This window comes from Nothoprocta perdicaria, unplaced genomic scaffold (assembly GCF_003342845.1).
Source record: "Nothoprocta perdicaria isolate Ctin4 unplaced genomic scaffold, notPer1 scaffold_346, whole genome shotgun sequence".
NCBI lineage: Eukaryota > Metazoa > Chordata > Aves > Tinamiformes > Tinamidae > Nothoprocta > Nothoprocta perdicaria.
This window is the reverse complement of record NW_020455584.1, coordinates 281,048-308,576: the sequence shown is the minus strand read 5'-3', so window position 1 is coordinate 308,576 and position 27,529 is coordinate 281,048. Positions and strand designations below refer to the sequence as shown.

The 27,529-nt window shown below is 40.1% G+C and overlaps 1 protein-coding gene across 1 annotated transcript; it reads left to right on the top strand.

The window, feature by feature from the left end:
- Positions 1-196: 196 nt before the first annotated feature.
- LOC112951345 (amine oxidase [flavin-containing] A-like) lies at positions 197-27,317 on the top strand. The gene is made up of 14 exons (XM_026044008.1): positions 197-285; positions 1,845-1,982; positions 9,977-10,081; positions 10,990-11,081; positions 15,045-15,186; positions 16,969-17,118; positions 18,415-18,574; positions 19,857-19,953; positions 22,158-22,211; positions 22,814-22,871; positions 23,283-23,380; positions 24,838-24,949; positions 26,349-26,411; positions 26,925-27,317. The coding sequence occupies exons 3-14, from the start codon at positions 9,995-9,997 to the stop codon at positions 27,078-27,080; spliced, it is 1,269 nt and encodes a 422-aa protein (XP_025899793.1). The 5' UTR covers positions 197-285; positions 1,845-1,982; positions 9,977-9,994; the 3' UTR covers positions 27,081-27,317.
- The last annotated feature ends 212 nt before the right edge of the window (positions 27,318-27,529 follow it).

Sequence of the window (27,529 nt, the reverse complement as noted above, 5' to 3'; positions counted from 1 at the left end):
CAGCTAAGCGGCAGCCACGTGATTTCTGTGGTAAGAAACTTTCAGGATTTCTGTAAGGATTTTTGAAAGCAACCTCTGTCCATAAATTCTTTGTTCAAACCAAATTGTTTTTCTCAAAAGATTCCTTGACCATGTAGGTGATCAAATACTGGCCCTTGCTTTAGAGGTCTGTCTTTCTGTTTTCTGGCAGGCTTGTCAGCAGCCAAATTGCTGTCTGAATCTGGAGTTAACGTGGTGGTCCTTGAGGCCCGGGACAGAGTTGGAGGAAGGACATTTACTATTAAGGTAAGTGCTTCATGAGATGCCTGAATCTCTGTCATACTGGTCTGCAGTGTTGTGGTGGGCATGATAAGAGAATGAGCAGTGAGGGAGTAGAGTTCCTGAAGAGCACATATGTCTCAAGTTCTCAAGTTCTCAAGTTCATTTCTATGAAATAATAGCGCTCTATTTGGATGGGTTCCATTTAATTATATGCCAGTGTGCCTCCCAACAACAGCCACTGTAAAACCAGTCTGGAAGTCACCCTGAGAGATGCAAGGCAGGATCCAGCTGCCAGGATAGACTGCCTGGCCTCCAGCAGCCTTTCCAGGCAACTGCAGATCTTCTGTGGGTCCTGTGTCGGATTTGCCAGCCCTGCATAGAAGTCTTGGATAACTTAGGTTGTCCAAAGTGTTGTTATACACCTGCATTAAGGCAACAGAACTGCCCACTTAGTCCATACTGTTTGTATGCAGCAGGATCTTTTGGTCCTTTAACGTTAACAGAGAGAATCTGAGACCCTGAATCTGAAAGCGTATAGCCTCTCATCCCCATCCCACACTGTAACAGACATGATAGCTAAAAACCTTACAGGAAACAGCCTTGGTAGGGTCAAACATCGTTATGGCTCAGACATGCATTTTAACACAGCTTAAAATTATCTGAAATAACATTCCTGCTTCTAAAAATAGACTGCAACTTGTTTGCTGTTGAAAAGCAAAAACCCAATGAAATACCAGAGCTGCAAGGTAATGCAATACAGGCATTATCTCTGTTTCTCACTCTAAACATAGGGGAGAGCTAAATTTTGTCAAAGGCCATTGCTTGGGAACTAGAGCTAAACTGCGGAGTTTTAGCAGAACCCATTATACATGAAACATGAAACATAAATAACCTCTCTCCGCGATACTGAAAATGCCTAGCCTAAAATGCTCACTATAAACAATGCTGAAAAGAATTACAGTCCTGGGACATCAGCCTGCTCCTAAGAGTGTGTGAATTTTTTTGCTGTGTTCCCAAGAGCGTGCGGTGCTGCTCTGAGTGGTGCACGGAGCGACTTGGCTGGCAGGCTCAGCTGGAGGCTCCCGGCCAGAACGCGCTGGGCTGCAGCCAAAGAAGATTATTCTGTCCCAATACTACCTGTGCAGTGCTCAGCATCGATAGCATTAAGTCTAAGCAGGTGCCTACACAGAAGGAGAAGATGAGCCTTAGTGCTAGGGTTAGTTCAAGTTCTGTGATGACAAGAAAAGTAACACGAGTTCTGAAAAAGTACTGTCAAACTTTCAACAGAAGGATGGGTTTAGCTGGATGTTTCTTCATATTCATATGTTCTTTGTGTAAATAAATAGCCATTTTTTGTAGTGAAGCTTAAACAAGAGTTAAACTGTGTGATGGAGTGAAGACAACATGGTCTCAGTCCTTACAGGGTTCAAAATTGCACGCTCTTAAGTAAGTAAGCCAATGTACCTTGTCTCATGTACATGTAGTTGCAGTGGTAGTATGCAATAATTCTTTTTAATTCTAGATATTTATATTGAGGGGTTTCCCACAAAGCTTCTGATTCATTTTTTTCTTTCTTTTGACAGAATGAGAAAGTTAATTATGTAGATGTTGGTGGATCATATGTAGGACCCACCCAAAACCGAATTCTTCGACTGGCAAAAGAGCTGGGTGTCGAGACATATAAAGTAAATGTAGCAGGCTATGCCATTCATTATAGGAAGGTAGGTACTACATTTTTCATATTCAGATACCTAAAAGTAACATTGAACTTTGGAAATTACTGGTAGTCATTAAAAGGGTTCCATTTAAACTTCATTTTTAGTAATCATCTAAATAGTATGTATTTGTTTGATGTGTTATTTTTCTGTTCTGCAGAAAAATATCAGCAGTTGGACCAATAATTCTTGTTTTAGTTCATAAAAAGTACACACAATCAGAGTGATGGCAGTTAAAAACTGGGGCCACGTTTGGCACCTGTTTTTTCTTTTTTTTTTTTTTTAACCATATCCTGTGCATAATTCTTAGGGTGACAGGATAACCACTCTTTCCAGTCCTGCTTTCCTAACCTTCAAAATGCCACTCAGAAGCATGTGAATCATTGCTGTTTAGTGGCACAGATGTGTTCTTGTTTTTGTTTTGCATTCCTCTGTTGCATCTCTGTTATGAAGTCCATTAACTAAGAAGAAAAAATAGAACATGATGCCTTTCCAAACCAAGTAACCAGAAGAAAGCAACCCCAAAGACCTACCTCTTTGGCAGTACTTTACATTGTAGTACTGTCCCTATCTCAGTAAAATAGTAGCACTTAAGGACTTTTTTTCCTTTTCTTGTCCACCTTCATGAAAAGCCCTGGCCTTCGAGTGTGATAGATGATCAATTGTCTAAGCTTCCTGCTTTTGTGCAAGCGCCAGTTTGCATTCAGGAAGCTGGCCTTATCACTGAGCAAACAGTAATCTAAGAGACCTTTGATTGCTCAGTGCTGCCCCTCCTTTCTCCTCCCCAGGCTACACCATAGAAAAAAATGGAAGTTGGTCAGGAATAATACAATTTTCTTCTTGAAATTAAGGGCAAATCTAGTTCTTAAATACAAACCCTTGCTTAGCGCAAGACATGGCATTTAAAATATGATTTGCATCCAGAGATATGATACTATTAGATAACACAATGTTGAACAACATAATCTTTATAGGACAATAGTATAACAAATTCTCCCAATATCGTAACTTGCTTTCTTTCAAGCCTACTAAAATCCCTCCCACTCCCTTAGAACAGAATTCATTTCACTTAAAACTGGATGTGTGGAAGTTGGACATCTAATCTGAGACTCATTTAGATTCTCTCTATAGTTAGTGATGAGAAACAACCATCTCCCAAGGCTCATTCTAAGCTTTGAGTGTGAGATGTGCAGCAGAGGGAGTTTTAGATAGCTGCTGCTTTTGAGTAAGTAACTAGCATGAAAGTGATCTGAAATGAAGCCTATCTTCAGAGCCATTTTCTGACCCATGTGTTAGTTCTTTAGGCCACCACCTTTATCTTCAGGTCTTCCCACTCCCAGACTGTGCAGAGTAGCTGAGATGCTGCAGTTCTTTTCTTGTAGAGGTCAGTAAAGTGGAAACCTGATCGGGCAAACTTCTTAAAGCAAAAGATTATCTAGTTAGTACCAGCATCTCTGCAAGGAAAGAAAATAATAAGCAGAATTTGTAGTTATCACTCTGTAACTTACCCCCTTCTATATGGGGACCCTGGTATATTGTGTGCATTTGTGGAGAGAGAAGGACTGGGAAAAGAAAGGCAGAGATAGACCTCAGATCCATAGAAATTAGGTGCAAGTGTTCATCTCCATATTCTAAAAATCTTTTTTTTTAACCTGCTTAAAGAATTTCTGTTTTAAAAAATAACTTTTGTCCTTTCTAATACCTTACTTTCAGAAGTCTATTTTTTTATACCCTTTAGTTTTGGTACTTAGCATTCTTTATCTGAACAGGGCTTGAAGTCTGCAAGGGTCAGTACTGATGTGCTTGATAGACAACAGGAAAGGCTATATTGTGGTTACTTAGCTGTTGTCATTTTTATTACTTACTTTAGATTCCTCCTAGAATTAGAGCAATGCATTCATGCTGGGAAGTTTTAGAACCTGGTACTCTAACTTCTCCATATTGGCTAGTTTCATACTGTGTTCACAAAAGAGTCATATTTTAAATAATTGCATAGTCACTCCATAGTGCTTAAAAAATAAATTGCACCGCCTGGAGTGAAATAAGTGTAGTCCTACAGCAAGGGAGCTGGGCTGATTTGTACCAGCTGAATGTTTGGCCCACTCTGTTTAATTTAACCTCAGACATGTATCTCTTAGCTTCTTAAAAGGCACTTATCATCAGTGTTTTAAATAAAAAGCTTTAATGGGTTACATGAATTTGAGTCCTTAATCCATTTTGACACTAAATATGCATTTTTTTCTCTCTCTCTCTCTCTCTCTTTTTTTTTTTTTTTGGTCACATATTACATTATTCATGTCCATGCTAACGACTATGCAATTTTTCTGGTGTTCTTTGAGGTGAAAGCATATTCCTAGGCAAGAGGCAGAATTAAAAGCTATTCAGCTAACCATGGCCTCCAAGAGAGGCTTAGTTGTTGAAACAGGCTGACAGCAAAGGGACATTAGGATCTCCAAGTGTGGACACTTAAACACTGAATAAATAATAATAGTTCTCCAGTGGGTCTCGTTCCTCCTTTCTAAGGTTTTTCACCACTTTTCTCCTTTCTTCTTCCTTGAGAGCTTGTGTAGTCACAGTGTTTTAAGGACCTGTTGCTGCTGAATTTTCTTATCTCCCATGTCTGCATAAGACCAGGTGAAAACAGACTAGTAGTGGGAATTGGCTAAGGTGATGGTGGGAGCTCAGTGATCTTGTGGCTTGTACACTTTACCTCCTCCTTACTGTTTGGACGCTTCAATGAGGAGTTGTCCAGCAGAGATCTGCGTTCTGTCTATAGAGAGAGGAGAGACATCTTTTATATTCATGAAAGATACTTCTGGAACCCAAATAACAGTAGTATTTTCTAGATAATAGAAAACGTGTTTGCAAAGACATGATTTGATATTAAAAGATCCAGAACTTAAACATTCATCTGGGAGACAGATGGGCTGGACTAACAGACTGTCAGATGTGGGACAGCTGCTGACTTTCAGGTTGGAAAAGTATTGCTGAGAGCTTCTCTTCTTGTGTCACATCTGCTATTTCCCTCCGTTAGTGGCTCTCAGAGAGCATGTAGCCAGGGTCAGAGGCCCTGTTCCCAGGGGTGGATCCCTGCAGTTTGCAAAGCAGCAGCGTTGTTCTCAGAGAGAAGAGTGAGCGTTTTCTGAGGAACAGTGAAACACAGCTTTCAGTTTTGTGTGACAGTTTTTTCTCCATACGTAATCCTCAGCATCCTCAAATGAAGACATTTTTGGTCTCTTGTTTAGCATACTAGTAAGTTAAATTTTGCTCTTCTTTCTGAAGGTTTCCAGGGTACAGCTAGGACCAAATTAGACAGAAGTGAGGAAATGGTTTATTATAAAAGAGGAAGCAGGCAAGGGAAAGTGGAAATCCCCTGAGCTGCTGCTCAGAAAGGATTTTTTTCCCATGTGTGTGTGGAATTTGTTACATACTGTATGCTTGAAAAATCGTGTTGCTTTGTGTAGGCAGGTTTCCTTTCTAGTCACAGTTTATTTGAAAAGCTTGGTATGTATGCTACTGTTTATCATTTTATATTTTTGTTCACTCTTTCCCGTTAGCTAGCATGGTAACATGTGGACTTCCTTTTTTTAAGAATCAGAGATTTGTCCATATCCCATCATTCTAAACGTTCACCTTCAACCTGCAGCTTTATCACAAGCCACTGGAGTTTCTTTCCAGACAGCTTGCTTTATGGCTACTGTCCTGTAATTCAGAAAGCGTATTTCAGGAGTGAGAAGAATCAGGGTTGCTAGAGTTCCGCTCTCCAGAAGGTTAAGATAGCTTTTTAATTTTATGGAGCTCCTTGAAGGTCACACTGTGCTCTGTTTTCACTTCCATATTGACAGAAGACTCTTTCCTTCACCTGGTTTTGAGATTAAGAGATTAACGTGCAGCAGGTAAATCTGTGATTAAGTCGTGCAAATTGCTGTAAATCTGCAATTCAGACCCAAGAACTGCAGAAAGACCAAGGGTTGCAAGGTTAATTACTGAGCGGACGGGTGCTGAAGGAGGGCTCACACGTTAAGGAGCTGCTGTGCTGGCTGTGTGTGTAGTGCAAGATTCAAAGGCAGAAGCACTCCCTGCACTCAGGGTCAATGACAGCTCCTCCGGTGCTTCCTGATGGACAGCAGCCAGCTTTGCCTTTCTCAAGGCTGGGAAATCTGTTCCTCATGCCCGCCTTCAAACTCACAATGGTGCCACATCTGCTTTAGTTGAAACAGAAGAGACTCAATTCCTGTAGCTGCAGCTACAATCCAGAGCACAGTCTTGTGTGGGGAAAAGACAGACCTTGCAAATGCCGGGTCTCAGAGGTGCTCTTCCTAACCTCCGAGCTGCAGTGCTTGAGGTTATTATTTCCTTTGGGTCTGTGTGGAGCAATTAATCCAAATGGGCAGCAGGATTCCAATCGGAGGTCTGCAGGATAGCATTCAACACCCTAGGAAATGAAAAAGATAAACGCTGTGGGTCAGTCCAGCAGTCTTATGTTAGCATGGGAACAAGACCAGCAGATTATTTGCCTTTCACTTAAGAAAACAGCAGTTCTCAAAATAGTCTAGCCAGAACACTATAAACTTGTTTAAAAATGGAGTACTGCAAGATCTTGCCTGCTGCAGGGAGCCTCTATGTGAAAAAGGCAGTCTGAGATTGTCTGCTTAGTAGGAAGCCACTATTGAAAAGAAATGAATAACCATTCTCCGATTCTGTGATACTATCCCCAAGTCATTCATCCCCTGGCTTGGACAGATATGTGTAGAATGGTTAAAAAAATGATGTGGCCGAGACTACTTAAATCTTTTGCCTTCTGATGAGTGATAGGAAGTTCTCCATTCGGAATTTCTAAGAACTGAGCTTTCTTCATCTGGGACCCCTTGTGCAAAGAGCTAGAACATGTGTGAACCACTTCAGACTCTCTAAGATCAGCCTCAGTCTCCCTCAATCTTCTCAGAGCTTTGTGGCTTCATTGTGTTTTTTTTTCCCAACTTTTCCTACCATGGTGTCCAATCTTGCTAAAATTTTGTTTGTTTGTTTTTAACCTTAGAGAATAGCAAGTAATCCAACTCTGAACTGTATTATCTCTTGTTGTTTCACAGTTCTGACAGAATGAAACATGTGTTCCCATTGGTCTTCTAGGCTGTACCATTGACTGAGGATATGGAGATAATGATATTTTCAGATCAATAATAGAGGTGTATATATTCATTTTAAAACAGCAGAGAAGTGAATCTCCAAAGTGACACATATTATACCAGCTGGTGATACCATAAAACTTCTTCATCAGTCCTCAGAAGAGTCTGTGGTCATGGTTTTTAAAACTCAAGAGCTAGTATACTGATGGGAAACTTGCAGTAAAATGTTAACTAGCCAGATTGTGGGCAGGTTCTCTCTGTCTCACCAATCACTCTATCTGCAGGAACCTGAATTATTTGGATTCTGAACCTTAACACATTAGAATCAAGACTGGGAGTCAGGAACGTGCATACGCTGTAATAGAGTTACTGACAGGCACTTTTATCAGGCTATTCAATAAGAGTAGATTTGACTGAAACCAAGATGGATAGGAAATGAGGGCAACTTTACAAAATCACCTTAGAAGGAATTACTCTTTATTTCTTTTGAATAAGCAGTTGTTTTTCTTGAGTAAAGTAAGTCAAGGGTGTGAGGTGTGTGTACAAGTTACACATCTGCAATGCAAGTGCAGTTACTATATTAGCTAGTTATGTGGGGAAAAAAAAGGTCTAAATGAACAGTAAAAATCTTCAGGAAGTTCAGTGCTGCTCTTGAACTGAAGATTTATCTTTTATCTTTGTCCTTGCAATATGGGCATCACAAAACCTCAGTAATAACTTACCTGCATCTGTTTAGATGGCCCAACAGTATTGCCCCTCGTCTCTGTCTAAAGGCATGGTTGTTAATTTTAAAGCACATCAAGATAGGTACCTTGATAGCACCTGCATTTAGGACAGAAGTAAAAAGTCTAGTAGTAGCTGTATGGGGTGATCGTTTTGCAAAACAGTTATACAATAAGAAGAAAACTATTAGCAATAGATTAATGCTTCCAATAGGGATTTTCCTGTTTGATAAAGCATCAGCTTGTGAAAATAGGAGCATCAGCCTGTGAAAATAGGAGCTGTGGAGCGCAGAATATGAATTTGCATACTTTTTAAAATTCTCTCTTCTGTGGCTGAACAGCTATTGCTCCAAACTACCAATGAGAACAGTGTGACATGTTGCTAAAGGAAAAGGAATGGACAGTGCTGTGTGGCAGATTTCCTTGCTGGAAATTCCTAACAGGTTTTTCTCTTATTGCCATGCAGCAGTGTGTTTTGCACATGAAAATGCACCTGGAGAAGGGTGGAGCACCTTCATCCCCTTACCCCAAACATATACAGTCTCCTCCAAGATAATTTCTAAAACAAAATGAAAATGAGGAGAGATAAAATGAGATGAAGAGATAAAGTACAGAAGATTAAGATTATGTATCCAAAAATCCAGAGGTAGCCAACCAATTCTGGAATCAGCTTGGTGGCTAGTGGCCAGTGACTTCTTGAAAAGAAGATTCAGAAAGCAAAAGCAAAATTCTTCCAGTCACTTGGTTCTCAAGCTGAATTGAATGCTGAGAGTGATCTTCTGTTTTGTTGGATCCAGTAGCACAGATTGTAGACTTAACTAAACGCAAGGGTAGTTTGCTGCTACCCTTACTGAAAATGGTGAGAGGGGGAAGGCATCGTGCACTCCCCTGACCATGCAGCATGGACCTGGGTCTCCAGCTGTCCTCTGAAATTAGGGGTGACTCCCCAGAGAGAGGAACTGCATGTTTGCCGTATGGAAGATTCTCTACCATAATGGTCTTTCAACTGCCTTTTCTCTCCTCTGCTGTACCTGCTATAGGGATGGCAGAAGTTGCCCAGAATTTGGGGCTTGCGTGTTTTATTGCTTTTGCCAAGTCTGAAAGTTCAATATACTCTTCAAATTTTATCTTACAGCTTTTTTCTTTTTTCTTCTGATCTCTGCAAAAACATATTCAACAAAATATCTGAAATATTTATTTGCACATGCATGCGTGTTGGTCAGAGGGGAAGACTGACAAATTCAGTGTAGGAATGACATAGTTGGCCCCTAAATTATATGTGCCTATCCCTACATCCATATCTCAGGCATTTGCAATACCACAACCTCTTCCTTAGACTGTGACTCTTCTTTTGCCAAATGCAATGGATGGCATGGTATGCATAGCACCGAACAGTGCATTGCATGCAGCCTAACTCCACAGCTTGTACCTGCCATGGTTCAACACGTTTGCTGCACCCTGCCACATGTACTTTTGTCACACCCAGAACAGCAAACACTGAAGAGTCGTGATGAGAGATTTGCCATTGATTTGCATGGAAGAAGGTTCAAAGCAATATAGTAAGAGAAAATGTTGTCTGTTCATCCAGTCCTCTTTCAAATTAAAGTTATCACTCTTTCAGATTAAAGTTATCACAAAGAGCCAGCTGTTATTAGATTACTTCACTTATCATTCTATCACAGGATTATCTGAAACAGTCTTTATTCCTGTTGCAGTTCAACAATATACGTTGTAAGTACTGATTATGTTTTTGCAAGTGTATAGCATTTTTTTTCCTGCAGGAAGAAAAGTGTTTTTGGAAAAAGAAGACATTTTATTTTCAAGACATTGTAAAAATATTTACTTTTCATAGCAGAGGTGCCTTGTGTAGGTTGTTTGTATAACCTACTTGGTTGTACAGATGTCTACCATTAGGGCAAGAAAAAAAGAATTATTATTCTTCTTAATATCAGCCCACTACCTTTTTTTCCTTATACTTAGTTTCATATGTTCTCTTGATTATTTGTATGTATATTAAAAAATACTTAAAATTAATTTTAGATCTTTTGGGACAGACAGCAACTATATGACGAATCTGGAAATTGTGTATTCTGGAATGATGTAGATATGCTCTGTTGTGTTGCATTCATTTATATTCTTATGTATATTTTAGGGACGGTCACACAAATTCATGGGTATTTCTCCTCCAACATGGAATCCTTTAGTTTATCTAGATTACAATAACTTCTGGAGAACCATGGATAATATGGGAAAAGAGGTGAGCTGTATATATATAAACTGCATCTATTTCTTACAGTACTGGTGACATCATGAGTAAACTCTGGAGAGGGGTCTGGCAGTATTTGTTGTTGTTTCTTTAGTATAAAGGTGTAGAAACACACATCAGAAAAGACATCTATTTTACCCAGAAATATTAGTGAGGATACAAAAAAATCCGGAAGTGTATAAGAGATGTAAAAAAATGATGTTGAATCTCGATACCTCTACTTTCTCATGCGTGGCAAAACCAGTCCAGGAGCGTGGGAAACCAGAGCTTTCCCTCTATGAAAGCCTATTAGGGCAATGATAATTCTTTTTCTATAATTGTTTGAGCTGGGCTCCAGCTTGGCTTCAGAGTAGTTTTATTTCTAAAGTTCCCAAATAGTGCATGCTTTGAGAATTCAAGCAAAGCTTCCTGTGTATAAAAAGCAGCCCCTGGAGAGTCATGTTATCCTTGAAATGTCTATCACGTGCCCTATAATGTTGCTTGCAAATAAGACGCCCTACCTTACAATAACCTGCAAGTATAAGTAGCTGTATTGCAGTAAATTAAGTTGGTCAGGTATATGTGCTTTTATAGAATCAGGTTTGTGTATACTATGCCTATTTTTTCTCAAATAATATATATTTTGAAAGAGATCAAATATACTTTGGTGTCTTCATGCATCATGGTACCTGCATGCAATGCATTACTATTAAGCCTTTAACTGTCTAAAAATCCCGTAATATTATCCAGCAGTTTTTGCTCCATGAATTTAAGACTGCAGAGAGAATTTTTCACCCAGCTTGTAAGAGAAACCAAGAAACAAATTGCTACAAATTATTAGACAATTGCTACAAATTATCTATGACCAAGTAGTCGATGATAAAGTACTAAATAATTTCTTCAATGTTTTGCCTCTGTAGATTCCACTTGAAGCACCATGGGATGCTCCACATGCTGAAGAATGGGACAAAATGACCATGGAACAGCTGATAAATAAGACGTGCTGGACCAAGTACTAAACTCTTTATTCACTTTGAAATCTGGCCTTAGAATGATATTGTGTCCTAGCAAATTCTGGGACACAGCTACATGAAACTTACTGAGAGTCTGTTCATGTTCCCACTGACTTCAGATGGGATGTGATTGAATCTGTGATCAACTCTCTCATGGGCTAAGCATCAATTGGCAGGAGGGCCACCAAAAACCTGGAGACTACAAAAAGCAGAACAAGTCTGAAAAGTTAGAAATGCTTAAAGCTGATGAAATGTATTTCAGTATGGACAAGGTATTAATTAAGGCAAGGCAGTGTATAGGATAAACAGTGGTAGGAAGAGAAACAGAAACAACGTGGACGATATAAAGAATGTATTAAAAATTTTGTGGTGTCGTAAGTGCCACGTATGACACTACCCTAACACGTGATATCCTATGAAGGGCAAGGTAAGCAATAATTCCTTTTTATTCAGTGCTGTGGAGGGAGTAAAACAATAGCTTTTGAAAGTAGAGGAAAAAGGGAACTGAAAAAAAAATGCAGATTCAAAAATAAGTAGAAATTACTAAAAGTTTGTAGAAAGTCATTGTAGAATGGCTGAGGGCTATCACAGTGTGACCTGAAGTCTTGGAAGGAGTGGAAAAATTAGTGTGGTCTTCAGTGAAGTTACCATTTCAGCATGAGTTCTGCAGAGAGCATTTGGAAAAGATGAGATATAAATGAGCATAGTTTTAAATACAGATTAGCTGTCTCAGCCAAGTCTTTTCAAACATTTTTAAGTGTCTGAGGCAGTGTTAACCACAAAGGATAAAAGAGTAGTTGTTTGTGACTTTATTGGCTAGGCTTTATTATCATCTATTGTTTTTTCTAGTCTTAGTGCCTTTGTGTTTCCCTCACAGACCAGAACCCTGCAGTGTTAGATGCTATATAAATACAAGAGAAATATATTGTTTCTCTCACAAAAAGCCCATAACTTACGATGGGCAGCAGATACATTTGGGCAGTGAGGGAGTAGAAGACATTTGAGATGAGACTGGTTGCAGTGATGGACCATTATTAAGAACTGGGTGGAGACCTGTGAAGGATAAGCTAGTACACACTGCGTGTAGCAGGTATGATTAAAGATGCTGAGGAAGCCTCGAGTTTGTATCAGCATGCAGATCCCTGTGAGAGAGACAGCTGCTACCCTTCTCACAGGATTTCAGTTAACTCAGTGTGAGAATGTGTCTTTCTTTGTAGAAAAAGCAACACTTTAGAAATAAAGCTAGATGTATGAATAAAGACCATTTCTATACACAGAAATGAAGGCAGAAAGAACTCAGGGTGTTTCCCAGGCCACATAGCAGACTGGAAGGAGAGTTGAGGAATGATGTCCCCTGACTCTTGGCTATGCAATCTCCTGAATATATATATGTGATTTTAATATGTGACTGCTTTTACCCATCAACTTGTGTTTTGTTTATCATGGATCAGGAAAATGAAGCCAACAGATCAAAGAGCAGTACACTTTGTCAAAGGGCAGCTATTTTCCAGTGGTCGTTCAATTAGTAGGGGCAGCACAAGACCCGAGTGAGCGGCCTTTGGCTCTGAAAACTCCATAAATGCTCCTTTGCTGCTTCTCATTTCAGCAGTAGAGGCTGCTGGGTTTCTGAAACGCTTTGAGGGAAGCAAGGCAGTGAAGGCAGCTGAGGCAACTTCTGTTGTTGCCTTTTGACTCCCTGGATAGTGTCAGCTCCAAGTCCATTGGCTTTCCCGACTGCACTCCTGCATACTCAAGCAATGTCTGTGTCTTCCTCCTAGGTAGCCTGGCCCTGTTTCCACTTTCTGTGGACATTCTTGAGCCTGAACTCAGTCAGGTGCCCATGTTCACCCATGTTGGTCTTCCATGCTTGCTTGGCTGTCTGCACCTTCCAATGGGCTGTTATTGTGCTCTGAGAAGTCTGCCCTCAAAGGGGAGCCTGCTCTCCTGAGCTGCTTTGTCCTCCAGGGCAGTTTCTTATGGGAGCATACCAAGGAGGTTTCAGAGAGGGGTAAAAGCTGCTCTTGTGAAGTCCAGGGCATTTTCAACAGAAGTTGCCCTTGCTCTTTACGTCATCCAGTAGTTCATCCTTCTTTGTGAGCAACAGACCCAGCCTGCATTTTTTTTTTCTGTGTATAAAAGATCACACTTTTGGGGAGATGTCATTTGAGGAGTGAATTTTTTTGTTTTTATTTTTAACCTACAGTGTGGAATATTGAGTGCCAACAACTGGAAATATTTTTTTTCTCTTTATAAGGTAAACAAAAGTATACTCTTACTAGCACTTTTATCTCCTCTTTCTGTGCTGGTCCCCTGTGCTATTCCAACATACCACCCTTCCTTGCATCCAGCACCTTTTATTTGTTGGGCGGTGTTTTGTTTGCCTTTCATTCTGACCATGGTTTAGCGTTGCGCCTGAAACTTCCTGACCAAAATTTCCATCTGAAATTACTCTGGCTCGAATCCTGCTCCAGGTCTGTGTGATACGAGCTATAGCCATCTGAGTCTTCTCTTGCTCACTGTTGCAATGCGGTTTTCTTTACAATGAATTTTATGAGCCATTTCTCTACAAACACAGTCACTTTGAACTACCCTTTCTGTTGTAATTGGCTCTTCCTCTTCCAGTTTTTACTGTTGCCCTTAGTGAGTAAGACAGTGATGACAAGCAGAACTGTGTTTATAGTGATCTGTGTTGCAACATGCTGCTCTGCAAAACTGCTTCCACTGTGGATTGTTTTGTGGCACTCCAGGTTTGATGGACATGCTATACTGAGACACATTCAAAAACTTATCAGAAGGGCATTTTACATCTTCGACCTAAACCAAGCTTTCCTAAACATAGTTAAAAACTGTAGTTCTCTGAGAGGAAATTTGATCTTTTGAGTTGCTGTTCAGCTCCAATTAACTTCTGTTACTAGAATGTCTCTTTCCCTCTGTTTTCAGTGTAACCTGGATAAAGATTATAAAAGTACATTTGTCATGTGTCGTGAATGAAAACCTACTGATCCTGGACACTCACATTCCATTTCTGAGCCCTGAAGCTTGCTACCATTGCTTAGTGTCTCCATGCTTTCAGCTTGTTAGAGAAGGTTCTTGCATGCAAAACATTTCCATCTTCTTGCTAATGGGCACTTGTACTTCATTCCCAAGGAAAGGAGGTTATAAAAGTTTATAAGTTACATATTTCAGCTCAGGTAACTTGTAAAGTTGCTTAAGTTGCTTCCTTTAGCAGTTTATTATAAATTAATTTTGTTTTATTAAACTTTATCTCAAAGACCTTTGGCTGACTACTTTGGCTATCTTAGCTAAATGATCTTTTTTTTTTTTTTTTTAAGTAATCTGTCGTGCAAATGAAGCAAGTGGTGTTAATAATGTTTCTGTTCAGAGGAAATACTTCAGTAGACAACTGGCCTTCTCTTTTTATTTATGGTGATGACTGCCAACTTGGTTTCCATGGCTTACTGACCACATCTGATTTTTGGCTTTACAGCAGTGCTGTGCAGCAGTGTTAGATGGGAGACTAGGAATGTCTTTGGAAACATGTCTAGTTGAGTCCATCAGGACCAATCAACACTTGGAAGTGATGTTTCTGATGAGCTCGTCATGGAAGAGAAAAGCACAGAGTTTCCTTAGCTGGTTACCAAATGCATTCACCTGTTGAGAAAAATATATTTATTTTGATGAAAATAATACAGCTGGAAAACTATTTAAGGCAATAACTGAGGTAAAATCAGTGGAATTTCATACTAACTAGGGTAAATGCTTTGGCAAAGAGGGGGGCTGCTGATACAAACTCACTGAAATGATCCAGCTATAGGCTAGAAAGATAAGACAGAGTAAAATCATTTCTACTGTCCTAATTTTGGAATAGCATCCCTTTTCAAAAATAATGAAGAAATATTAATGAAAGCAATCAGAAAGTCGTATTTACTCACTAACTGTTTCTGTCCCTGTGCTTCATGCAGAGCTGCTAAAGAATTTGCCACCTTGTTTGTGAATGTCAATGTCACTTCTGAGCCTCATGAAGTCTCTGCTCTCTGGTTCCTGTGGTATGTGAGACAGTGTGGGGGCACAGCCAGGATATTCTCTGTGACCAATGGGGGCCAGGTACATAAATGTCAAATATTTTTCCTCTCTTGAAACTGTAAGTTGCAAGTGGAAAGTTGTTGTATGTGTCAAATCTCTGAAATTAATGAAAGGAAGACAAAACACAAGTTTTTTGTGACACCGAAGGCATCTATGTTCCATGGGGATAAACAGCCCTCTTGGCCAGTGCTGTACAGTGAGGGATATTATTAGCTAATCTTTGGAGTAAGTTGGGACTTTTTAATTAATTCCTTTTTTTTTTCTACATTTTTACTACATTTTCCTTTAGCACAGTTATTCTGTCTCTGTTTTGTTGCTTTTTGTTTTTTTCAATATATTCCACTTCGTTTTCTAAGGGTTACTTACCATGTCTGCCTGTGTTTAGAAGTACAAAGCAAGCATAATTCAAACTGAAATACTAGTGTAATATAATATGCAATGGCTTAAAAACGTAAATGCTCTTTAAACAGAATAGCAAATTCCAGAGCATGAAAAAGCAGAGATTTTAGGATTGCTGTGATGCCTGGCATCATCTCCTTTCAGAGCATGGGAGTGCTGTGCCCACCAGAAAAACGTTTGATTTTAGAATATTTGCCTTTGTGCTATTGCCTCCTATTGCCTTTAAAGATGGCAGTTGGAAGTCGACAGCAAAAGGCCCTTGCTTCTTGAGACAGCTTACAAGGTAGGATATTTAATGAGCTTGGCCAGGGCAGGCAGCTGGTGGCCCACATAGTCCTTTAGGGTAAGGATAGACAAGCACGTGCTAGGAAGGACAAAAGTGCACTGGGATGGGAGTGAGACCCAAGAGGCCTCTTCTTCAGGGGCCTCCCAGCCCCACTTCCCACCCAGTGCCAGCTGGAATTGGAAATAAAATGAGGGCCAAAATATTGGTAGCTGAACAAGAAGAGAGCAGAGGGCTAGACTGACAAGGGCAGGAGATTTCCTTTTCGTTGTGCCAGGATCTGACAAGTCATCATGGTTTCTAGCCTTTTTCCCTCTTTTATCACCCTGATTAAAAAAAAAAAAAAAAAGAAAGAAAAACCAGTTGAGCAACCTGATAAGCATTTCTGACTTACCAGTGATGACAAGGCTTATACCATATCTTCAGGCAGCCATTTCAGTCCCTTAACACTAGGTTTTGTTGTTCCCTGCCTGTTTTCCTCCCTGCCATACCAAAATATTATATGTGGAACTGAGCTGCCTAGTATAATGCTGGTAGCTGATAGATGAAAAAGGATTAGTGCTTCCAGTGCAGGCTCCTGCCTAGACATCGCAAAGAAATATATGTCATCAAAAGTACTTTTTCCAGACAACAATATCTTTGTGACTTCCTAGGGACAGATTAAGCTTATTGCTTGCTGCATTTGTGGTTAGATTCAGTTAAAAATCTGCCTTGCTTCTAGGCATTTGCAGGCGCAGCTGTACAGAAGCAAACTGGTATCTTTGTCACATATGCATGTTTTGGGAGCACAGAGATAGAGAAAACAGTCAAAATTTCTGTTTTATAAAGTGGGCTGTTTATGCTAGCCAAAATATCTGAATGAGATTTTTTTTTGTTCTGTAGTCTTCTTGAGTCTCTAAGTCTTTAAGACAGCAAATTAAACAAGCCATTGCAGAAGTAATTTGAATAAAAATCTTTGCTGGTGCTCAGACTTCTGACTTACCTCTCTTGAAATTCTAGGCAACTTAGTGCATCCTTAGAACCTGCAGATTTGGCCTGGATGTGCTTAAGAGCAGAAGTTATACTCAAGTTAATTGTGATTAATGCCACTGAATTTTGTTTGTTTGTTTTTCTGCTTGTAGGAGAGGAAATTTATTGGGGGTTCTGGTCAGATATCGGAGAAGATAAAGGAACGCCTCAAAGGCAGAGTCAAACTGGAGAGTCCTGTGGTCAGTATTGATCAGACAGGTGATAACGTCATTGTGGAGACACTAAACCACGAGATATATGAGGTAATTTGATCAAAGTAGAGCATGCATTTAGTGCATAAATGAAGCTGTTAGCCAGATGTAATCAGGGGTGTCCATTTGTGTGTGTCTATTTCTCAAAGTATCCTGACAGCCTGTGAAGCCTGCTTTATAGATTTGCATCTCAGTGTTTTCCTAATTGATTTCTGTCATTAGTCTGTCTCTTCTGTCTTAGTTGTTTCGGTTGTTATGTAATTTTACATTTTAGTTCCTCATCAAGGTCATTTGAAATACAGAAATGTTCCTGTTCTTATGCAAGATTGCGGTTTGCAGAAGAGAAAGACAGCATTTCAAATGATATTAGTAAGATGGCAAGGTCTAGTTGTCAGAAGTTAGGAGAGGCAAGAGTTCAGCCTCCTTTGTGGAGCTACGTTGTGAAATAACCTTTCAGTACATGATTACACATAATATTATATACAGGATGGCACTTCCTTTGTGTGTGCAGGACGGAGCCTGCCATGGAGGAGTGTCAGATTTGTGCAGGACAAGCAGGTCGGGTCTGTAAGACCCTCTGTTCACTGATGGCAGCCTTTGAAAGACTTTCTGAGAAAACTAACAGAAAGGGAAAGGGTTGTTTGAAACAGAGGGCAGGTTAAGGAGTCTTAACTAGACTAGACTCTGCCCACCCCAAGGATTTTTAAATCAGAAAGTTTCCCCTTCCGTCCTGCTGAGCAGCAGCAAAGTTAGAAGAGAGATGCTCCCTGCTCTCTGCTGCCGTGCCTGATCCCACCAGCATGACAGCAGCTGAAAGCCCTGATATGTATAGAGGTGCAATGTCACCTTGATGTCTGAAGCACAACATCCTTTGTCACTCCAGTCACGTGCTTCATGCATCCCATAGGTCCTTTAGGAAATCTGGAATCACCACAGGTGTTAGCTATCACAATTGAAGTTGTTTCCCACAAACATAATTTTGTTTTTCTAACAGCTTAATACTTGGACAAAATTGGGTCATATATTCTTGATGATATTAAAATGCACTTTTGTCTCTGTGTTAAGATATGTTTCCTTTCTCATTTCCGCCACCTGTCTCCAGATAAATTTCACCCCTGTTACTGTTGCGTCCAAAAAATCATCAAGAATCATCTAATCACAAAACAACATATTTTTGTCCTGACTTCTTTTTCTAAAATGATGTTTTCTTTTGGTATCTGTATATGAAATCCCCCACATGTGGGGAAGTTATCAACAACTAGAAAGAGAGTGTTCCAAATATGGCATAGTGGGCCACCTGAGTGAGAGGTAGCACCTTGTGTGTACTGATTGTGTTTTACATTTCAGTGCAAGTATGTGATCAGTGCTATCCCCCCTATCCTGACCACGAAGATTCATTTCAAACCAGAACTGCCACCAAAGAGAAATCAGCTAATTCAGCGCCTGCCCATGGGCTCTGTCATAAAATGCATGATGTACTACAGAGAAGCCTTCTGGGACAGGAAGGGTATGTGGGGAACTTGAAGGACTTGGGAGGACTTGGTGCTAGGGTAATTTTAAAGCTCTGTTGTCCATCAAGGAAGAAAACCAAACAGGCTTAAATATGCAAATGTCCAAAATTAAACTCACAGAAAAATGTAAAGAAAAAGCTCTTTTTCTAAGCTTAAATATTTACCATTTGTGCAAAGCAGAGCCTAGACACAGATGGGATCCTGAATCTCAGAGATGCTAGCTGAGGAAGCATTCCTTGCAGAAGGCAATATTACCTGTAATGCACGGAAACAGTGACCCTGCAGGAGCAAAGCACATCTCCCTGCCAGGCATAGAGTGAGGGCAGCCAAGGAGAATTTGTAGCAGAACACAAGGAGAGCTTGAAGTACAGGAAAGACTTTTCAATGTTTCTAATCCTCTGATCTACAGGCTTGATATCTCAGAGGACTGGAAAGGAATGGAAAAAGTAGATTAGCTTTTGCTTAACTGAAGATGTTTTTTTCCCATATACTGCAACATCACATTGGTTTCAACTGTTAAGGAATGATGGAAAAATAAGTTACCATTACCTATATTATTTTGATAGCTACCTTGGATAAGAAAGGCTTCTTTTTACTAGAAGGACTATGAATCTGAGTATTGCAGACACTGACTGGAATTAGATAAAAAGTGGGAAGGCTAATATATTGGTATCTATACAGTTTTGGGGTGGTTTTTTTGCATGTTCATCTGGAACATGTAAATGGTATCGGTCAGAGATATGATACTGAATTAGATGGCCTGTATTTCTGGTGCATTATTGTTACTGAACACCATTTTTGTTAGTCTTATTCTCTTCAAAATCAATACAGGGTTTAAATCTGAGCCCACAGTGACCAGAGGTAATTACATTGGGTTTTGCTGTTGCTTTTGTTGTTTTGGCCAAGCTACTCATGGAAAGAACACATCATAGTTCTTGCTAGATTAATTTATTTTTAATGTTTCTTGCACCCAATAATAGAAAGCCAAATGGAATTGCAATGTCACATAAATTCCTTGCTAACCAAGAAAAGTCACATTTAAATTCCATTATAACGTCTGTGTGCAAAAATTCATAGAGTCTGAGGGAAGAGTGAGGGTGAGGCACTGTGTTACAGGGAGGTTTTCTTTAGATTTTGTAGGTATAATCAGTGAAAAAGGAATTACCTTTGTCATGTCCTATTGATAATTTTCTCTGCGCATAATAGTTGACAATGATCATTACGAAGTCTGACAGTTACTTTTTTTTTTTTTTTTTTTTTTTTTTTTTCTCCCAATAGGTTATTGTGGTGGCCTTTTCATTGAGGATGAAGGATCTCCAATTGGAATAACCATGGATGACACCAAACCTGATGGGTCTTTCCCTGCCATTATGGGGTTAGGAGCTTCTATTCTTTACACGTCTTACAGATGTATATGTTGTTTTGTATAAAAGATAGGGGAGGAAGAAGAGGGGAAGTGGTCAAATCTTGTGGATAGTGCTGCTCCCATAGCATCCTCATGCATCAAGGAGAGCACTTGTAAAACCCTCTATGTCTTTCTAGTCCCTATAGATTTATGTGAAGTTTCTGCCACAAGATAAAGAAGATTATTGGAAAAGAATTGTTGAATTGAGCTGTAGTTCATTTTAAGCACTCAGCTAGTGTTTTGCTGCGGAGTACATTTAGAAACAAATCCCTTCCTTAGTTTTGTGAGTCTATGATCTGCTTCTATTTTGGGTCTAGGCCTAAATGAAAATGCTGCTGTTCAAGTACTTTTTTCCTTCTTTTCCCCATTGACCTGAAGAGAGACGAAGAATGTCAGCTTATGGTTAATGTAGTCAATAGCCATTCAGCAGAGGAAAAAAAAAAGATTTTGAAGAAGAAAAATCTTCTCTGTAGAAGACTTGTAGTTTGGATGGAAATATACGTAATAGCACTTTGGCCGCAAAAATGATGTGAAACCAATATGAACAAACAATTTTTATGAATGTTTCAACTTTAATCTAAGGTGAACCTGTCAGAAAGGTTTGACAGAGACAGCCTGTCACTTCGAGTGTATTTTGCATATTTATGGTCATATTTGAAGCTTAAGAAATTTCATGAACTGAGATCAACAGGCCTTCCCTACGAATGGCAGTGAAATTTCTTGCTTTCTTCTTGTGGGGATATACAGCTTCCTAAAAGGGTGAAGGAATTCAAACTATTTCATCCTATGGATAGCTCGACTGAGGTGAAATGAACTAATCATAGAATCCTTCAGATGGGAAGGGACCTTTAGCGGTCATCGAGTCCAACCCCCCTGCTCACGCAGGGTCACCTACAGCACATGGCACAGGGCTGCGTCCAAGCGGGTTTTAAAGATCTCCAGGGAAGGAGACTCCACAACCTCTCTGGGCAGCCTGTGCCAGGGCTCTGGCACCCTCACTGTCAAGAAGTGTTTCCTTAAGTTCCTGTGGGACTTTTGGTGCCTCAGCTTGTGGCCGTTTCCTCTAGTCCTATCGCTGGCCACCACTGAAAAGAGGCCGCCCCCTCCTCCTCACTGCCTCCCTTGAGGTATTTATAGACACTGATCAGGTCCCCCCTCAGCCTCCTCTTCTCCAGGCTGAACAGGCCCAGCTCCCTCAGCCTTTGCTCATAGGGCAGATGTTCCAGGCCCCTGTCCATATCTGTTTCTTTCAACCTAAATCAAAATGAATAAATATTAATCCCATTTCTCGAAGGACTGATCTGTGACCCTGTGTAATGCCAATTAGAGCTTCAGGCTCCCATTGCTTATTAACACAGAAAAAAAAAATGTTATGGACAGTGGTATGGTCACCTGCTTGTGAGAATTCAAGAAAATTCGGTGCTCCAAAAGCCTGCACTGTTTCTTGTTCTTTTGGGAAAGACTTAGATATAAAGAGTGACGCAGCACAGAATAGTTCATTGACTGCCTGATATAAGTTCACTTTTGCTTTCCTGAGTCAATGGGGACATAGAGCCTGTTCCACTGGCAGCAGAATGAGGTGAGTTCTGGCAGCCTTGAAAGCCCATGAGAGAGCTGTAACCTTCACAGGTGTTCAGCGCCAGCTGGCCCTCAGTGCATGCTCCTTGCAAACAAAACAGCTTTTCCTTCAAGTCACCTCTCCAGGGTGTCCTCTGCCCAGTGTCTCCTTTTGCCATCATTGCAGCGCAGACCTTGTTCTGCAGTCCCTGTCCTGCTCACCTGAACTGCAGTGACATGTGTAGTAGCCAAGAGGCTACTTGGGAAGCAATAGGAAGGCCTGGGGTGAGGCCATCAACGTCTGTGGGAATGTGAAGGGGAGATGCATCTGGGGCTGTGATTGCCTCAATGTCTTGGTTCAAAATGCTGAAAAGATGATAGCTGCAAAGGGACATGTGGTTCAGTTTGAAATCCATGAACTGTGATTCATATAGTCCTTTTCATCTATGTGAAATGTAAATTATGAAGTATGATGAAGAAAAGTCAATCTGGCTGTGTGCTGGCATGCTAGCACATGGTGCGCCCACTTGTTTTGAGAGTAGTTACAAAAAAGAGATTGCAAGTCAGCTGTGGCTCTGAGACTATGTGATATTTATACGCTGTATTTTTCTCTTCAGCTTCATCCTTAGCAGAAAGGCTGTTAGACTGGCACATCTCAGTAAGGAAGAAAGGTAAGAGTTCACATCCCTCATAGACGAAGGGAGCACTCACATACATGTTTTGGGATGTCCTTTGCATTCAGACTAGATGATAGAACTTAAACTTCCATGTTCGCTACAATGTGGCTTCAACTTTAATCTCTGAAACGAATGAACACTAATTTCTAAATGTAATTTTGCTGCACATCTAGTAGTTCTGTTTAGGAATGTGTGTAATACTTTACAGCTCCTATTCTGTTTTCAGTTATAGGAAATCTGTAGAAGTTTCACTGGTTTATATCTGCTCAATTCTGATCTTCCACTAGTGAACATGAGAATGAAATGACTCATTATCCTAAGATGGTTGCACAATATATATTTTTAGACCTCATTGTCAACGTTGGCCTGCATTTCCCATTTCCAGGGTCAATTTTGGATGTTGCATTTAGGCATCAGCTTTTAAAAACATAGATTAAGATGTTTTAAGTCATTAAGTCATTAAAAAATGATAAACAAAACAAAATCCAACTTTGCAGCATATTGCAGCATATATACGATTTTTTTAAGATAAGAGCAACAGCTGATATTTCTTTTCCACCTTATTTATTCTTGATTTTACTTTGATCTTTGCACAGGAAGAAGAAAATCTGTGAGGCATATGCCAAGGCGCTAGGAATGGAAGAGGCTTTACATGTAAGAAATGAATGTCTGTTTTCACCTGTGTTGTAGTGTTGTCTTTTGCTCTGGTAGTGTGAAGACAAAATTTTCAATGCCTAAAATAGATACCTAAAATTGTAGGTTGTACCTTGCAATCTCTGCTCCCAAGGGGAGGGAATTGCAGGAAGAGAAAAGCTAGCAGCCTCACTCTGTACAAGAAAAGTGAAGGCTTAATGGTTTAATTTGTCCTGTCATTTCCCCATGAGAAGGCAGTGCTTTTGTAAAATGCAAAGATTTGTTTTGCCGTGATAGATAGCACTAACCAGATGAGATGATACTCCTTTAACAAGCATCTTTTCTCTATTTTTTCCTTCTTCCAAGAGAAAGCTTTTATTAGCTTTTTATTTTCTCTGAACCTCTTCACCCTCTTATGTTTGCTACTTGCAGCCAGTGCATTATGAAGAAAAGAACTGGAACATGGAACAATATTCAGGCGGTTGTTATACAGCCTACTTCCCACCAGGCATAATGTACTCTTACGGAAGGTAAAACAGAGAATGCTTTTCTTTTTAGTTTACATTTCTTAGTTCTTGTTACAATGCTTTATGCAATGATACAATGATATAGGATGTGTACTATTTGGGAGAACTCCAGAACCCTTTTCTATTTTCCTCATCCCCAGATTAAGGATCTTGCTGTTGGCCTTAGTAAGAGCACAATTTCTCTTGTGGTTTTTTTTCTTTTTCTTTTTCTTTTTTTTTTTTTTTTTTTTTTGGAAACAAAGCACGGTCCCAAGGGGAAGCACCTGAAATATGAATCTTTTCTCTCCTAGATTGTTTATGGTATTTGCTGCTGTGCAGTATTTACACTAGATCTGTTATTGCTCTCTAAAGCCGTGAGGGGATACATGTTATACAGTGAGAGACTCTCCATTGACTTTGCAGGTGCAGCACCATTATCTGGAAAGCCCATTCTTTCATATCACCAGGGGAATACATAAAACTGTTATGTGAAAACTTATTCTCTCTTCCCAAAGCCTCGCATGCCCATCCCATGCAGAACTGCTGTGTTCCTAAGGGAACATATTAGATAATACTAATTAATGCTAGATATATCACTCAAGAGCTGGTGAAGAGAACATTTTCAGAACCTGTTGGGAACAACCAGACAAATCGCATATCCACAACTAGCAATTAGACAAATCATGTATCACATCAGTGATCACATTAGCATATCTTCCTCAAACTGACTGTCCCTTGTGGAGTTTGACCTGAGTCTGAGCCAAGGTTGCAGTTGAGGAAGAGCCTTCTCTCACATTTATCTGAATGCTTGGGAAGTAATGGGTGAAGCCTGTGAGCTGCAGAAGCTGCCATCAGGCAGATAAGAAAGCCCTCATCTGGGGTTAGATGAGAGCCATGAGAGAAGGCATGTCCTTCTGTGGGAAAGGAGGCTCTTTGGCAATGGCTGGGTTGACTGGGGTGTCTGTACAGCTTTGTACAGCTGATGGAGTCTTAATGGGAGAAAGCAGCTCTCCATTCTGGATGCAGAGGCGTTCAGCAGCTGTACCCCTTGGCAAGCAGCCAGTCCAGTTGAATTTCCAAATAGAAGCTGGTGTTAGTGACCTGTCGCTGCAAAAACATTCACTTACCACTGTAATGGCAGAATAACAGCAAAGCTGCCATGTAGAGGACATAAATCTGTCAGCTGGAGGCTGTCCCTTGTCCCAATACTAAAATAAGACTCATATTACTTCGCATGAGAGCAGGGTGCACTGGTTCGTGCCTTGGATTTTTTGTCTCTCAGATCTAATACTAGAGTTTTGTGTTTAAAAGCAGCAAGTGGGCTGTCCTGTGGAGACAGCATATTGTGTTTTGCTTACCAGCACGGGTTTGCAGGAATTGCAGAGCAATTAAGTTAGGAGCACTCTCACAGCCAACGTGTTGCTTTTAGAAGGATCACTGTCTTCCTATTACTTGTCTGACATTCTGCATTTGTTTTGAAGGATCATTCGCCAGCCCATCGACAGGATCTACTTTGCTGGCACAGAGACAGCCACCCAGTGGAGCGGATACATGGAAGGAGCAGTACAGGCAGGAGAGAGAGCAGCTAGAGAGGTACACACCTTTGATTAGCTTTGATCACCTCTGTTAAAATGTATAGAGATCTGCATGCAGCTACTCAGCAGATCCCAGAAGAATCCCAGAAAACAATGTGAACCAAAGCGCTTTTTCAAACAAAGAAGCAAAAAAACCACCACAAACTTAATTTAGTTTATTGTTTAATAAAGTGAAGCCCAAAATATGACGTTGCACGGTATGCTGCGCTAGAGATTAAAAATGAAGTTCACACAGTGTGCTTGCTGCCTATGGAAGAAGCCCTTCAACCTGGTAAACATACTTTCACCATTTCTGTCAGATTAATCACAGTATGCTTTATAAGTAGTTTAAGTAATTACAAATGCTTGCCATTGTTTTCTGTGCAGCAGTGTGGAAATCTGAGCATTGATCTTACTTTCTGTCTATCCCTTCTGTTTCTATCCTTTTACAAAAGAATACAGTTAGCTCGGCATAATAGGCCCCTCTGATGATGTCTAAATCTCCTCAGAATGACACACATTGGGCTAGATTCCCAGTCACAGTAAAATCCCTTTACAACAGTCTAGAGGGAGTAAAAAAGCAGCATTAAAGGGTATACATTGTTGTTATAGCTTCTGTATGGAAGAGTCAGAGTTGTTATTTAATTGAAAATCAGCCCTTCGCTTCCATTTGGCAGAATGACTTATCCCCCTTGCAAGCCTCATTACGTGTTCTGTTTCGAGGTACCTAATTTCTCTTTTCTTTTCTCTGTGCCCACAAGTACTAGTTACAAAAATTCTTATCTGCCTCTTCTGGAGACATTAATTTGCCCCTTTATGATTGTTACAATCAGTTTATTGTCAAAAAGGCCCTTACGAAACTTTGTACTACTCAAACAGCCAAGAGAGAGCTTCAAAATCCTAACCTTTAAAAGCACCAGACATGTGTCTCTTCTGTTCCCTGCTTAGTTTTGGTTCATGCAGTAGCACTGCTAGTAAAATTTGCCTCATGAGTCCATGGCAGTAACCTCACTTCAATATCTCTCAGCCTGACACATGGAAAAGCATTTTTACTTCTACTAAGAAGTGGTTTAAAATAATCATCTAGAAAATCAGCAGTTCATGTGAATTTCTGTGTGAAGCCCTACTTTTTACCAGCAGGTAGTGACACTGGAATGACACTGGAACTGTCCTTTTATCCTTAAAGCAGTGGTTAGGCCCATGATCTTTTGATGACTTGCTACTGTATTTTCACATGAACTGTCACAGCTGCCTCCTCCTTCTTTTGTTGATAGGAACAGACAAATCTATATATTTACTAGTTCAGCACCCTATCAGCTAATCATAGTTATATTTTTACTCAGTGTCACTTGCTCTGGCTTGCTCTATTTTTTCAGTGTTGTTTTTATTTTTTCTGCATGTGATGATTTCTGTTTTAGATATTATACAATATGGGGAAGATCTCAAAGAATGAAATTTGGATGCCTGAGCCAGAGTCAAAGGTAAGTTTTACTTTCTAATTGACATCAGAGTGATAGTTGAACCTAGTTGAATAGTTGAATATTTGAATAATTGCATCTTGAATAGTCAAGATTCAATCCCTATCCAAATGACTACTGGAACTTTTTGCTTAGCTCACACTTTGATGGCATTCACTTGTTCAATTCTGCCACGGAATATTATTACAACTGCCTAAGAGATGGATGACCAGATATAGGTACAATGATCTTGTAGCCAGGAAGACTGGAAAAAATTAGAAAATTGGTCTAATTCTGCCCAGGCCATTGTTTTAAGTCTAATATACTGAACTTCATAACCAGTCATAGGTAGTTTCTGTTAGTGCCTCTACCTTCTCTCTAATGTGGCCTTATGACACAGCAGAAATTACATGTTTTGTAACCTTCCCCCCACCTTATCTGGAGACCAGTTAAATCTTATGATAAGTGCAATATAGCGGGAGACACTTTACACAGTGAGGGAGTCCCTGTGCTAATAAGAACTGACCTCTCTTCTAGGATGTCCCGGCCCGACCATTTACTACCAGCTTTTGGGAAAGAAACTTGCCATCTGCATCAGGACTGCTGTGTCTGCTTGGATCTACTGCTTTTTTCAGCTCCGTGGCTGCTGCAGGGCTGTTTGCCTATAAAAAGGGACTATTAGTTCGAAACTAGGGTGCTGTAACTGCCCACTTGAAGCTGCACACCTCCATTCTTCCCTTTTACCAGATAAGTGTTATTTTGGGGGAGAAATGACATGGACAACTGGAAAAGGCAGAAGTTGTTCTCCTGGTGATTTTTTTTTTTACTACCATAATTAATGCATTAAATCTACTGCAATTGCTACGAGCAAAACAACAAATCAACCTGGGCGGGGAGCATTTCTTTTTTCAAATTTGCCTTCTCCTTCTCCATGTCCTTTTTTTTTTCTTTTTTTTTTTTGATTGAACATGATATTAGCAATGGTATATTCTTAATACAGGCAAGGGAAAATGCAGATCAGAGTTTTCTGCAAAATACCTTTGCATACTCACTTTAGTTAGTGGCTCAGAATATTTGAGGTTATTCCTGTAATACCCTGCTGCACAGAAGAGAAAAACATGTCAATCAGACACAGAAATGGT